The sequence below is a fragment of the Bubalus kerabau genome, chromosome 7 (genome assembly GCF_029407905.1).
Source record: "Bubalus kerabau isolate K-KA32 ecotype Philippines breed swamp buffalo chromosome 7, PCC_UOA_SB_1v2, whole genome shotgun sequence".
In the NCBI taxonomy this organism is placed as follows: Eukaryota; Metazoa; Chordata; class Mammalia; order Artiodactyla; family Bovidae; genus Bubalus; species Bubalus kerabau.
In genome coordinates, this window is record NC_073630.1 from 120,617,726 (window position 1) to 120,630,122 (window position 12,397).

Here is a 12,397-nt window from a genome sequence, read left to right on the forward strand (position 1 = left end):
CCCACCTCCACCCTGGCCCCCCAGCCACACCCTGCTTCCCCTCCGGTCTCTTCACTTCCTCTCAGCCCGCCCACTCCTCCTAAGGCAGCAAGCCTCTCGACATCCAGCCAGGGCAGAGGGTCCCCAGGCCCTGAGTCCCCGCGAGCCCCACAGAGAGGCCAGCAGGCTGGCCGCAGAGACCAGCGGACACGGCCCGCAACCCCGCTGTGCCCTGGGGGCAGCTGCTGCCCTGAGGTGGGGGGAGGCGGCCCACGGACTGCAGGCTTGTTTCTCCGTGAACCTGGGAACTTCAAAGGGCTTAAGGCCAGGAATGGAAACCTGAGCTTCAGTCTCGTCCCAGGAGCAGAGCCGCTTATTGAGACACCCACTGTGAGCTGGGCACCAGGATGAGCAGCTGCGCCGTGCTGGTGCCCGCTGACTGTGTGACTGGCCCTGCTCACGTCCCGGGGCTGCACACCGGGAGCCTGAGGCTTGCTGGGGATCAAGGGCCACTTGGCAGGCTGCAGGAGCAGGGATGACCCAGTGCCTCAGTCCCGGCCCCATCGTCCTGCGGCCGGTGTGGTGGACACGGTGCGGTCAGAATCCGTGAGCATGCGGAGACCCTGCTCCCGGGGCTCCTGGGGAGCTGCCTTATGTGGCAAAAGGGAGTCTGCAGGTGTAGGATCTTCAGTTAGCTGACCTCAGCTCGCCAGGCCAAGGTGGGACATCCCAGGTGGGCCTGGCCTGACCAGGTGGGCCCTCGAGAGAAGGTTTAGGGGCCAGAGTCCGAGGCCCTGACCATGGACGAGTCAAGCAGACTCTAGCGAGAGGCCCATGGCCCCCAGGAAGCAGGAACCTCCATCCGCTGGCTCCAAGGAAGTGAACCTGGCCATCACCGAGGTCATCCGAGAGGGAGACTTCCCTAGCAGAGCCTCCAGATGAGGAGCTGGCCAGGGGCCAGGTCCAGAGGAGCATAGAGGCCCCCACACCTGCAGGAGCAGAGAGGCCAGAGGGAGACCCGCGGTTCTGACCTGCTGAGTACGGGGCCACACGGCCCGCGGTGTGGACAGATCAGCCCGCCCGCCCAGGTGGCGGGCTGCAGGCCAGGCCTCACACAGTGCCTGAACCAGAGCCCTTTGGTTCCACAGGCTCGGCTGCCGACCTCTGCAAGATGGCCATGATCCGAATCTTCACGGCTGTGGCCACGTCGCCTACCCTGACGGCCAGGTCAGTGAGCGAGCCGCCGGTCCCCAGGACCTGCCCTCCCTGGCGCGGTGTGGGCCTGCCGCCCACCCCAGCTCCAGCTCTGCCCCGGTTGCTCCCTGGGTGTGCTCCACCCAGGCCCTGCTGGCCCCCGAGGCCCCAGCCTGGGTGCAGGTCGGGGGTGAATTCTCCCCCCGGATACCCGGGTCCCCTCCTGGCAGCCCCCCGGTCTCCCCCTCCCACCTTGGCCTCCACGTACGTTTGCCCACTTCACCCTAGAAGCCTCCGGCTCTGTGTGTGGCCATGGGGGGAGCCTGCCCTGCCGAGGACCCCTCCCTGGGGCTTAGCCTGCCCCCACCTGGGGTGAAGTGCGTGGCGAGTTAGGTGGGAAAACCTTCTGAAATGCTGTGTGTCATGGGCCCACCCTGAGGGGCATGCTCACCCCCACGTGCCTGCAGCATGTCCCCAGCCGTGAGGACAGCTGGACCCCTCCCCTGCCGCCACTGGGACAGGGGACCCGCTGGGACACGGAGACCCTTTGGGACACAGGGACCGCCTGGGGCAGGGGACCGCCTGGGGCAGGGGACCCCCTGGGGCACAGGGACCTGTGTCTGGGGCCGCCCTCTCTGCAGAGCTCGCTGTGTTCTCGTGGCTTCTGGTGCTGTTACATCCTCAAGGTGAAGGACGCTTCCCTCACCTGAGGTCGTCCACCTTCCCTCAGGAAGCTTTCTCCTTTACGTCTTCAGACATTTCCTCCTGTTCATGGTCACCATGGAGCCTGCATTCTTTTTTTAAAATTACTTAATTGAAGAATAATTACCTTACAATGCTGTGGTGGTTTCTGCCATACATCGACATGAATCGGCCACAGGTGTACATGTGTCCCCCCATCCCGAACCCCCGCACCACCTCCCTCCCCACCCCATCCCCTGGGTTGCCCCAAGCACTGGCTTTGGGGGCCCTGCTTCATGCATCGAACTTGCACTGCTCATCTGTTCTACATACAGTGACGTGAAAGCGAGTCACTCAGCCATGTCCACCTCTGTGCGACCCCAGGGACTATACAGTCCTGGAATTCTCCAGGCCAGAATACTGGAGTGGGTAGCCTTTCCCTTCTCCAGGGGATCATCCCAGCCCAGGGATCGACCCAGGTCTCCCACATTGCAGGCGAATTCTTTACCAGCTGAGCCACATGGGAAGCCCAAGAATACTGGAGTGGGTAGCCTATCCCTTCTCCAGGGGATCTTCCTGGCCCAGGAATTGAACCGGGGTCTCCTGCACTGCAGGTGGATTCCTTACCAGCTGAGCCACCAGGGAAGCCCTATGCACCTTATTGCCAAATTCAGACTTAAATTGAAAAAGTAGGGAAAACCACCAGACCATTCAGGTATGACTTAACTCAAATCCTTTACAATTATTCAGTGGAAGTGAGAAATAGATTCAAGGGAATAGATCTCACAGACAGAGTGCCTGAAGAACTATGGACAGAGGTTCGTGACATTGTACAGGAGGCAGGGATCAAGACCATCTCCAAGAAAAAGAAATGCAAAAAGGCAAAATGGTTGTCTGAGGAGGCCTTACAAATATCTGTGAAAAGAAAAGAAGTGAAAGGCAAAGGAGAAAAGGAAAGATATACCCATTTGAATGCAGAGTTCCAAAGAATAGCAAGGAGAGATAAGAAAGCCTTCCTCAGCGATCAATGCAAACAAATAGAGGAAAACAATAGAATGAGAAAGTCTAGAGATCTCTTCAAGAACACTATAGATACCAAGGGAACATTTCATGCAAAGATGGGCTCAATAAAGGACAGAAATGGTATGGACCTAACAGAAGCAGAAGATACTAAGAAGAGGTGGCAAGAATACACAGAAGAACCGTACAAAAAAGATCTTCACGACCCAGATAATCACGATGGTGTGATCACTGACCTAGAGCCAGACATCCTGGAATGTGAAGTCAAGTGGGCCTTAGGAAACATCACTACAAACAAATCTAGTGGAGGTGATGGAATTCCAGTTGAGCTATTCCAAATCCTAAAAGATGATGCTGTGAAAGTGCTGCACTCAGTATGCCAGCAAATTTGGAAAACTCAGCAGTGACCACAGGACTGGAAAAGGTCAGTTTTCATCCCAGTCTCAAAGAAAGGCAGTGTCAAAGAATGTTCAAAATTCTCCAAGCCAGGATTCAACAGTACATGAACCATGAACTTCCAGATGTTCAAGCTCGTTTTAGAAAAGACAGAGGAACCAGAGATCTGTTGATCCGATGATCTGTTGGATCATTGAAAAAGCAAGAGAGTTCCAGAAAAGCATCTATTTCTGCTTTATTGACTATGCCAAAGTCTTTGACTGTATGGACCACAAACTCTGGAAAATTCTTAAAGAGATGGGAATACCAGACCACCTGACCTGCCTCTTGAGAAATCTGTATGCAGGTCAGGAAGCAACAGTTAGAACTGGACATGGAACAACAGACTGGTTCCAAACAAGAAAAGGAGTACGTCAAGGCTGTATATTGTCACCCTGCTTATTTAACTTATATGCAGAGTACATCATGAGAAATGTTGGGCTAGAGGAAGCACAAGCTGGAATCAAGATTGCCGGGAGAAATATCAATAACCCCAGATATGCAGATGACACCACCCTTATGGCAGAAAGTGAAGAGAAACTAAAAAGCCTCTTGATGAAAGTGAAAGAGGAGAGTGAAAAAGTTGGCTTAAAGCTCAACATTCAGAAAACTAAGATCATGGCATCCGGTCCCATCACTTCATGGCAAATAGATGGGGAAACAGTGGCTGACTTTATTTTTCTGGGCTCCAAAATCACTGCAGATGGTGACTGCAGCCATGAAATTAAAAGATACTTGCTCCTTGGAAGAAAAATTATCACCAACCTAGACAGCGTATTAAAAAGCAGAGACATTACTTTGCCAACAAAGGTCCGTCTAGTCAAGGCTATGATTTTTCCAATGGTCATGTATGGATGTGAGAGGTGGACTGTGAAGAAAGCTGAGCCCTGAAGAATTGATGCTTTTGAACTGTGGTGTTGGAGAAGACTCTTGAGAGTCCCTTGGACTGCAAGGAGAGCCAACCAGGCCACCCTAAAGGAAATCAGCCCTGAATATTCATTGGAAAGACTGATGCCGAAGCTGAAACTCCAATACTTTGGCCACCTGATGTGAAGAACTGACTCATTGGAAAAGACCCTGTTGCTGGGTAAGATTGAAGGCGGGAGGAGAAGCGGATGACAGAGGATGGGATGGTTGGATGGCATCACTGACTCAATGGACATGGGTTTGGATGGACTCTGGGAGTTGGCAATGGACAGGGAGGCCTGGCATGCTGCAGTCCATGGGGTTGCAAAGAGTCAGACGCGACTGAACTGAACTGAACCGAACGTACATGTTTCACTGCTATCCTCTCAAATCATCCCACCCTCGCCTTCTCCCACTGAATCCAAAAGTCTGTTCTCAGAATTTAGAAAGACGGTACCAACAATCCTGTGTGCAGGGCAGCAAAGGAGCCTACATTCTCTGGGTGATTTCAGCGCCTCCGTAGAGCAGCACGTCCCGGGCAGAGACCTGGCCCAGGAACGTGGTGTCGTGTCCCAGCGTGGGAGGGGGACGCTCCTGCCCAGCCCTGTGGGCCCCCGTCCAGCCCTGCACCCCGGCCATGGGTCACCTCACAGCCTGGGGAGGAGCGCTGTTCCCCAGGCCTGGAGGAAGGACGCAGCGTGGGACGCCTGAGACCTGGTGCCCGCGGCTCCTGCCCAGGGTCTGGGCTGCCGTCCTGCCCATGCAGCAGCAGGGTGGGGAGGACCCAGTGGGCATGCGCTCATCTCTCAGGGTCTCTCCTGCTGGCTCCCTGACCAGATCCTGAATTCATGCCTCCTGCTCGCCTGTGTCGTTTCCAGGGGTGACCTGGCCAAGGGTGTGAGAGGCCCGGGCCCACTCTCCGTCTTGTCAGCAGCCAGAAACCAGGGCCCGCTCTGCCTCATGCTGCTGTAGATCCAGGAAATTTCTGCGGGCCGCGGGAGGGATGCTGGCAGACGAGGGTCTGGGGCTGTTTAGAGGAATTCAGAAACACAGCGGTCACCTCTGCCCGCTGTCTGCATGAAATGTATTTCAAGACAAAACATGTCGACTGCATCCTGCCGCTTCAGAAATTGTAGCAGGCCATCCACACTGTGCCCGAGAACGTGGCCACGCAGTGGAGGGGCAGGCACGCTCTGGGTGCCCGGAGCCCAGGCTGGGCCACACTGCCTGGACTCCCAACACGCCCTCACCGGGCTGGAGCCACGGGGCCACCCCCGCTCGCTGCCCACGGGCTGCAGTGGAAGGCTGGGGGCTCCTGACCCCCCACACCGCCCTTGCCCAGGGAGCCCCTTCCTCTCTGTTTGCGGGGGACAGGCCTCCCGGGTCTTAGAACACGTCGGGGCTGGAAGAAAGCTTTGGGAACTATGGATTCCAACTCACACGTGCAGAGAAGGGAGGCTGAGAAAGGACGCATCACAACATGGCCCAGCTCACCCAACCTGGACCAGCACGGGGCCTCCTTGCCCTGAGCTCTCAGAGGCCCGCAGCCCCTCGGCGGCGAGACAGCCTCCGGAGGACCCTCCCTACCCCTCTGCCTGGGGTACAGGACTGCAGGGTCCTCTCTCCACATGGGCAGCCCTCTGCCCTCTGTCCTCTGACCTCCTGAAGGCAGCAGCAACCCCAGGGCCCCATCAGGCTGACGCACCTGTGCCCTTGCACTTCCGGCCACAGGAGGGGCAGCGGAGGTGCCTGGGGGCACAGAGGAGACGACTGGGCCCTCCAGGCAATGAGAGGCGGCCTCACAGGACGCGAGGACACAGGGACCTGGGCCGCCCACGACACAGGCATTCAGGCCGAGCCCCACGGGTGCTGCAGCCCCAGGACGTGCCAACCGCCCCGCCGGGGTGGATGCGAGCCTCCCAGCAGCTGGCCCTACGGCCCCCAGTGACTGTCTGTGCCCCCAGGCCTTGAGGGTCCGCATCCTCCAGGCACCTGTCCGCCAGCAGCTGCCTGTGAGCACCAGGCCACGAGCCGCCTCCTCCCATGGGCAGCTGGTCAGCCCACAGCAGGAGAGAGCCCTGAGCGTCAGCGCGACAGAGGGCAAGGGCCTCGCTGCGCCCCTCAAGGCCTGCAGCCAGGCCTCCTGCACTCTCAGCACTCAGAGCTGGGGTGACCTGGAGGGGAGCCGCCCTGGGCACAGATGGGAGACTGGCTGCGGCTCTGATGGGGCGTCTCCACAGGAGCACGTCTGTGCAGCCTGGCCTGCCGTCAGTGCAGGAAGAGTGGACGGGACATCAGCTGGCTTCCCAGGAAACAGCGGGTCTGACACCCGCGCTCACCACCCACCTGGGCACCTCCCGTGCCCCAGTTTGCAGTTAGAAACACAGTGACATCTCAGTCAGCTGTGGAGCGAGGTGTGAATGACTAACGGCCTTGCTCTTCGGTCTTGGCCGCACCAGCAGCTCAGAAGTTCACCGTGTGATTTCAGGAAGTGTGAGAACTCTTGCTGCTAAATCTGGAAGAAGTTACAAGTGCCTACTCTGAGTTCTGCCCCTCGGAACACTAAGTCCCCTTGGGACCCTAAGAGCACAGCAGAGGCCTTGACGTCAGCTTCAGAGAGCGAATGCCGCCACCGCCGGCCAGGCTGCCTTCCGGGAGGACCGCGCCGACAGCCGTGACCCCAAGGCTGTGCAGAAAACTCCGGCCCCCTGCCCGGGGTCTGCCGGCCCCCAGCCCACTGTCTGTGGACCCCACGTGCTCTGTGGGTGCATCTGCTCCCGCACACCCCTAGGAAGCTGGGCTGCAGGTGCCTGGTCCCAGCAGCTCCGTCCCCCGGGTGGGCTGTCCCCACGGGCAGGAGTCCAGCACCACGCTGGCTTTGGTTCAGAGGCTCAGGGCGGCAGGCTGAGGCCCCTCGGGCTCCCTGGCCTTTCCCTCTTGGTGCCAGCATGGAGGTGGCTGCTCCGGCCGTCACAGCACCTCGCAGGCACATCGAGGACGTGGTGGTGACAGCAAGTGCACCTGACCCCCATCCTCCCGCAAGTTAGCCCTTTAAAGAGCCTTCCTGGGGGTTAGTGGGGCCCCCACCTCCAGTGGCAGGGGCCCAGCCTCATCACCACACCACCAGGCCCCAGAGAAGGGGCGAGCGGGCCCAGGTGGCCTGTGGTTCTCGGTGACGGCATCCTGCCCTTTGGTCTTAAGCTCCCTGCCCCCAGCAAGGACCCACCACCCCGCTGCCCACTGTCGGGGATGGTGGATACTGCGCCTCGCCTCAGTGCTGCCCCTTCCTGCAAGCTCCGTGCCTGCTGCGGACAGGCCGTGTGGGGACGACAGGGCGTGGCGCCTTCCCTGGGAAGCAGCTGGAGGCAGAGGCCGGCTCACACAGAGTGCAGGCCGCCCACCCTGCTGAGGGCCATGGGCACCACACCGCCAACCCCTCCCTGAGCACTAGGGGGCGTCTCTTCCATCTGCCCAGCCAGGGGCTGGTTCTGACCCCAGGTTCACGGCCCCAGCAGGCATCATCCGCACGCCTGGCCTTCGCAGGCCGTGTCCTGGGTGGCCACGCAGAGCTGCAGGGCCTGATGCTCAGGGTTCCCCCCTCCTACCCCCCCAACCCGGGCACACAGGAGCCCCCCACCAGCCACGGGCATGTGAGTACAAGTCCTCCCAGGACCCCAGCCCCTCAGCAGCGCCTCTGTGGCCCCCACACCTCCTCCCACCGCGGCGTCTGTGTACCCCAAGGCAGATGGGGACAGACCCCCTCCAGGGGGTGCCTGAGGGCACTCAGAGAGGGCATGGAGCCAGGACCCACCCAGCGGAGGGGGCCAGAGTGGGTGCGGACCCTTCCCCTCCGGCTCAGCCCCAGGGCCCCGAGTCCAGGGTGTGGTGTAGGGAGTGCGGTGGTGTCTCAGGGGCAGGAAGTGGCCCGGAGGGCAGCTCTGAGGTGCCCAGGCTGCGGGCTGGGGTCGTGTGCCCGCAGAGTGGCCTCTGAGAGGTCACTTGGAGCTAGAGGTCAGTCCCTGCTGGGGTCCTGCCCCCGTGATGGTTTTGGGGGGTCCTCTAACGTCTATTGGAAAGAGCCAACTCATTGGAAAAGACCCTGATGGTGGGAGAGATTGAGGGCAGGAGAAGGGGACAACAGAGGATGAGATGGTTGGATGGCCTTACCGACTCAATGGACATGAGTTTGAGCAAACTCTGAGAGTTGGTGATGGACAGGGAAGCCTGGTGTGCTGTGTCCATGGGGTCGCAAAAAGTCAGACACGACTGAGCGACTGAACAGCAATGGTTGGGGTCTTCAGCGCCTTTCTTGTTGCGTGTGTTCCTGTTTGTTCACTTTTGGCCGTGTCGAGTCGTAGCGACACACGGGGTCCCTGCGGTGCGTGGGCTTGGTGCCTGTGCCTCGTGGGTTTGGCTGCTCTGAGGCACGTGGACTCAGCTCCCTGATGCGAGATGGAACTCACATCCCCTGCACTGGAAGGCAGACTCTTAAGCACTGGATCCCAGGGAAGTCCCGGGTGGGGACAGGGGCTTTTCTCAAAGGCTCGGCTCCAGCGTGTCCTCGGCTTCCTCCGGGGGAGGGGGCAGGCGGGGTCCCAGGCCCTCATGCTGACCCTCTGCCCGCAGGCGCCTCCCTCCCAAGCCCCGTTCTCTCATCCCGGAGGCTGTCCTGTGACGGAGCAGTGACCCCAGCTGCTTCCCCACCCTGGTCCTCCCACTCCCTCGAGCCTCAGCCTCCTGGGCTGCCGGTGCCAAAGCCCGGGCAGATTGCCCAGCACTGTGGGGTGCCACGCACACCCCCGGGAACCTGCCCCCTGCCCCACGGCCGCCCCCGGGCACAGGCAGAGGCCCAAACACCAGGGTCTCCTTCCGCGTGTCTTGCAGGTTGCTTGCCCAGATTCACGATGAGCTGCTGTTTGAAGTGGAGGATTCACAGGTTCCTGAGTTCACGGGTGAGCCCCCAGGGGCCGGGGTTGCTCCTGTTTCAGGCATAGTTAAAGCTTCTCCTGCGGGGCTCACAGGCCCCTTCCCTGCCCGCTGCAAGGGGCACCTGCAGAATGCCCAGGCTGGTCTAGGGGCCCTTGAGAGGCCCAGAGGGCTGCACCCCGGCCAGCGGCCCCCAGAGAACGCTGCGTGCCCTGCTGCGGGCCCCGGAAGGTGGGGGCGGCACTGGGACCCCTGCTGCGGGAGCTGGGCTGCAGGACAGCAGCAGGGTCTGGCCCCCCGGCTGTCGGCCCAGAGCCTGGCCCCCGACTCGGTCCTCGGGGGAGCCCAGGCCTCCTGCCATGGCAACCGTGCCCACAGCCGTGGGGCCCCTCCCACCTCCCGTGAGTGCAGGAGCGGACGGCCCAGCCCCACTGGTGGAGGAGGGAGGCCGGGCAGGGGTCTCAGGGCTGGGTCCCCAGCTCCACCAGCTCTCAGGGGACAACTGGCCACGCCCCCCAGTGCCACCACCTGCCTGCAGACCTGCCTGTAAAGGGGAGACTCCAGGCCTCAGTGCCCCACCTCCAGGGACCACCCCTGACAGTGGGGAGGCCACCCTGCGTGGACCCAACCTGCACAGACCCACTCTACATGGGACCCCACCCTGCACGGACCCACCCTACATGGGACCCCACCCTACATGGACCCACCCCACACAGGGTCCCATCCTACACGGTGGCTGTGGGTTTGGAAATGACAAGTCTGAAACAAACCATTTGAAGGGAATGCTGTGCACTCCCTTGCTGGTTACAAAGGAAAGAGAAAGTCCCACATCTGGAGGGAGCCCGTTAGGAACAGTCCTCCCCCTCGTCATGGGGGCAGCCGCTGGCCTCCAAGGCAGGCAGCGAGACGAGGCTCCCTGAGACACACAGGGCCTCCCACCTGCACTTGGGAGCCACCATCTGGCGCTGTGCTCAGGGTGCCCCGGGGTCACAGTCCAGCCAGGGACCATGAGACAGGTGACCCTGGTGTGGCCGGGGCTGGGTTTCATCTCTGAACACTGGGTGGGCACGACATACCCAGTGGGGCCCAGGGGGCAGACACCGGCTGAGGCTGCATGGCGCTTGGGTCCCTGCCTTCAGGGACCCTGCGGAGCAGGCTCGGAGCGCAGGTGACCACAAGGAGCGCCGCTCCACCCCCTGCTTACTTGGGGTCCCTCGGCGGGTCCATCTCACAAAGGCAGGGACACTCGAGGGCCTGGCGGCGCCTGCACACCCAGTGAGTGGCCAAGGTCCCGCGTCCCCGCGGGAAGCCCTGGACCCCCTGCAGTCCCCAGGGAGACCGGGGCCTCTGCCGGCGCCCGGAGAGCAGGCTGGGGACCCCAGCCCGACCCAACCCCGTCGCCACCAGGCTCCTCTGCCAGCACAGGGGCGGCTGCTGGTGCCGCTGCAGGCGCCCCGGCCCAGCGCCCCACGAGGCCGCCGTGAGCCCCAAGGCCGTGGTGGGGCAGGCAGCAGCCTGCTGCAGTCTCTGTACCCAAGCGCCAGCTGGCTCGGGATGGGAGGAATGTCCTCTCATCCTGGGGCACAGGGCTTGGCGCAAACGCTGAGGGAGCCCGAGCTGGCCGACCCCACCGCGGGCCGCTCCCATCCCCAGGCCCCCTGGCGACGGGCCCCCAGCCCCCAGTGCCTCCAGGTGTCCTTGCGGCTTCGCTGTCACCTGAACCCTCACAGGGGTTTCAGTGGGAGCACAGGCCATCCTACCCGGGCTGCTCCAGCCTGGCCATCGGCGGGGGGTGGTCAGTGGGTGGGGGGCAGGGGGCAGTGGCAGAGAAGTGGGGAGGCTACAGCGCCCCTGGGGGCCAAGGGCCCTGCTCCCCACTGCCTGCAGCTGGGCCAGTTAAGGTGCCTCAAGCATGATGCAGCCAGTGGGAGCTGGAAGCCGTCAGGGAGAACCACGGGGCTGCTCGAGCGGCGGGGCACTGTGGCACTGGGGGCCGGGGGAGCCTGTGAGCTTGGGGAGCCTGTGGACTCAGGGGGACCTGTGGACTCGGGGGGACCTGTGGACTCGGGGGGACCGTGTGGACTCGGAGGGATCCTGTGGACACGGGGGGACGGTGTGGACTCGGGGGGACCCTGTGGACTCGGGGGGACCCTGTGGACTCGGGGGGACCATGTGGACTCGGAGGGATCCTGTGGACTCGGGGGGACCGTGTGGACTCGGGGGGACCCTGTGGACTTGGGGGGATGGTGTGGACTCGGGGGGACCCTGTGGGACATGGGGGGACCCTGTGGACTCGGGGGGGAACGTGTGGACTTGGGGGGAGCCTGTGGACCTGGGGGGAGCCTGTGGACTCAGGGGGACTGTGGACTCGGTGGGACTTTGGACTTGGGGAACTGTGTGGAATGAGGGAGACCGTGTGGACTCGGGGGGACCCTGTGGACTCAAGGGGAGCCTGTGGACTCGGGGACCCTGTGGACTCGGGGGGACCCTGTAGACTCGGGGACTGGGGAGCCGGGGCCGAGTGTCCTCCTGGCATGGCCCTGCCTGTGGACTCGAGCGGCCTCTGTCTTGCTCTGTCCAGCCCTTGTCCGGGGAACCATGGAGGCCCTGCAGCACGTGCCCGCGCTGGAGCTGCAGCTTCAGGTGAGGGGCGGAGCTGCGGGCCACGCTTAGCCCTGCCAGCCCTCCCCCAGCCCCCACCAGGCCCATGCCAGCCAAAGCACTGGCGGGCAGCCCTCAGAGGGGCCCCGGGTCCTCATGGGAAGAGCTCCAGGCCCCAGCTCCTCCAGGAGGTGCGGGAGGTGGAGGGTAACAAGGGGGCAGAAGGCCTCGAAGCCGTGCAGACCGCCCCCCGAAGGGACCGCAGGCAGCTTGGAGCCGCTGGAAGCGTGGCAAGAAAGGGCCGGTCTCCCCTCACTCCTCTGGGAGCGGCCTGCTCTGTGCACCATCCCCTGTTCACTTCATCCCGACCTCGCCCTGCGGGTGGCAGCTTGGCAGCGGGAAGGAGCGCCCCCGGGCCCAGCCAGGGGCGGGACCACCGTCATCCAGGGTGGCCTGTGCTTGTCCTCCTGGTGGGTGGAGATGTGGGGACCCCAAGGTCCCTGGAAGCCCAGGAAGCCTGACCTCACCCCACTAGTCGCCCCGTGGTGGCCACTGCAGTGCTCCCCAGCCTCAAGTGGGGACGGAGCTGTTGAGCTGTGGTCAGGGCCCACTCAGGATCAGGTCCCAGGGAGAGCTCTCCAGGGCCCTCTGCACA

General features: G+C 62.2%; 1 protein-coding gene across 1 annotated transcript in view; it reads left to right on the forward strand.

Moving 5' to 3' along the window:
• The window catches only part of POLN (DNA polymerase nu), a 155,891-nt gene that overhangs the window by 140,774 nt on the left and 2,720 nt on the right, over positions 1–12,397 (forward strand). The window contains exons 22-24 of the mRNA XM_055587429.1: positions 1,128–1,206; positions 9,100–9,167; positions 11,723–11,757. Of these exons, the coding sequence (XP_055443404.1) occupies positions 1,128–1,206; positions 9,100–9,167; positions 11,723–11,757 (182 nt within the window). The remainder of the gene's footprint in view (positions 1–1,127; positions 1,207–9,099; positions 9,168–11,722; positions 11,758–12,397) is intronic.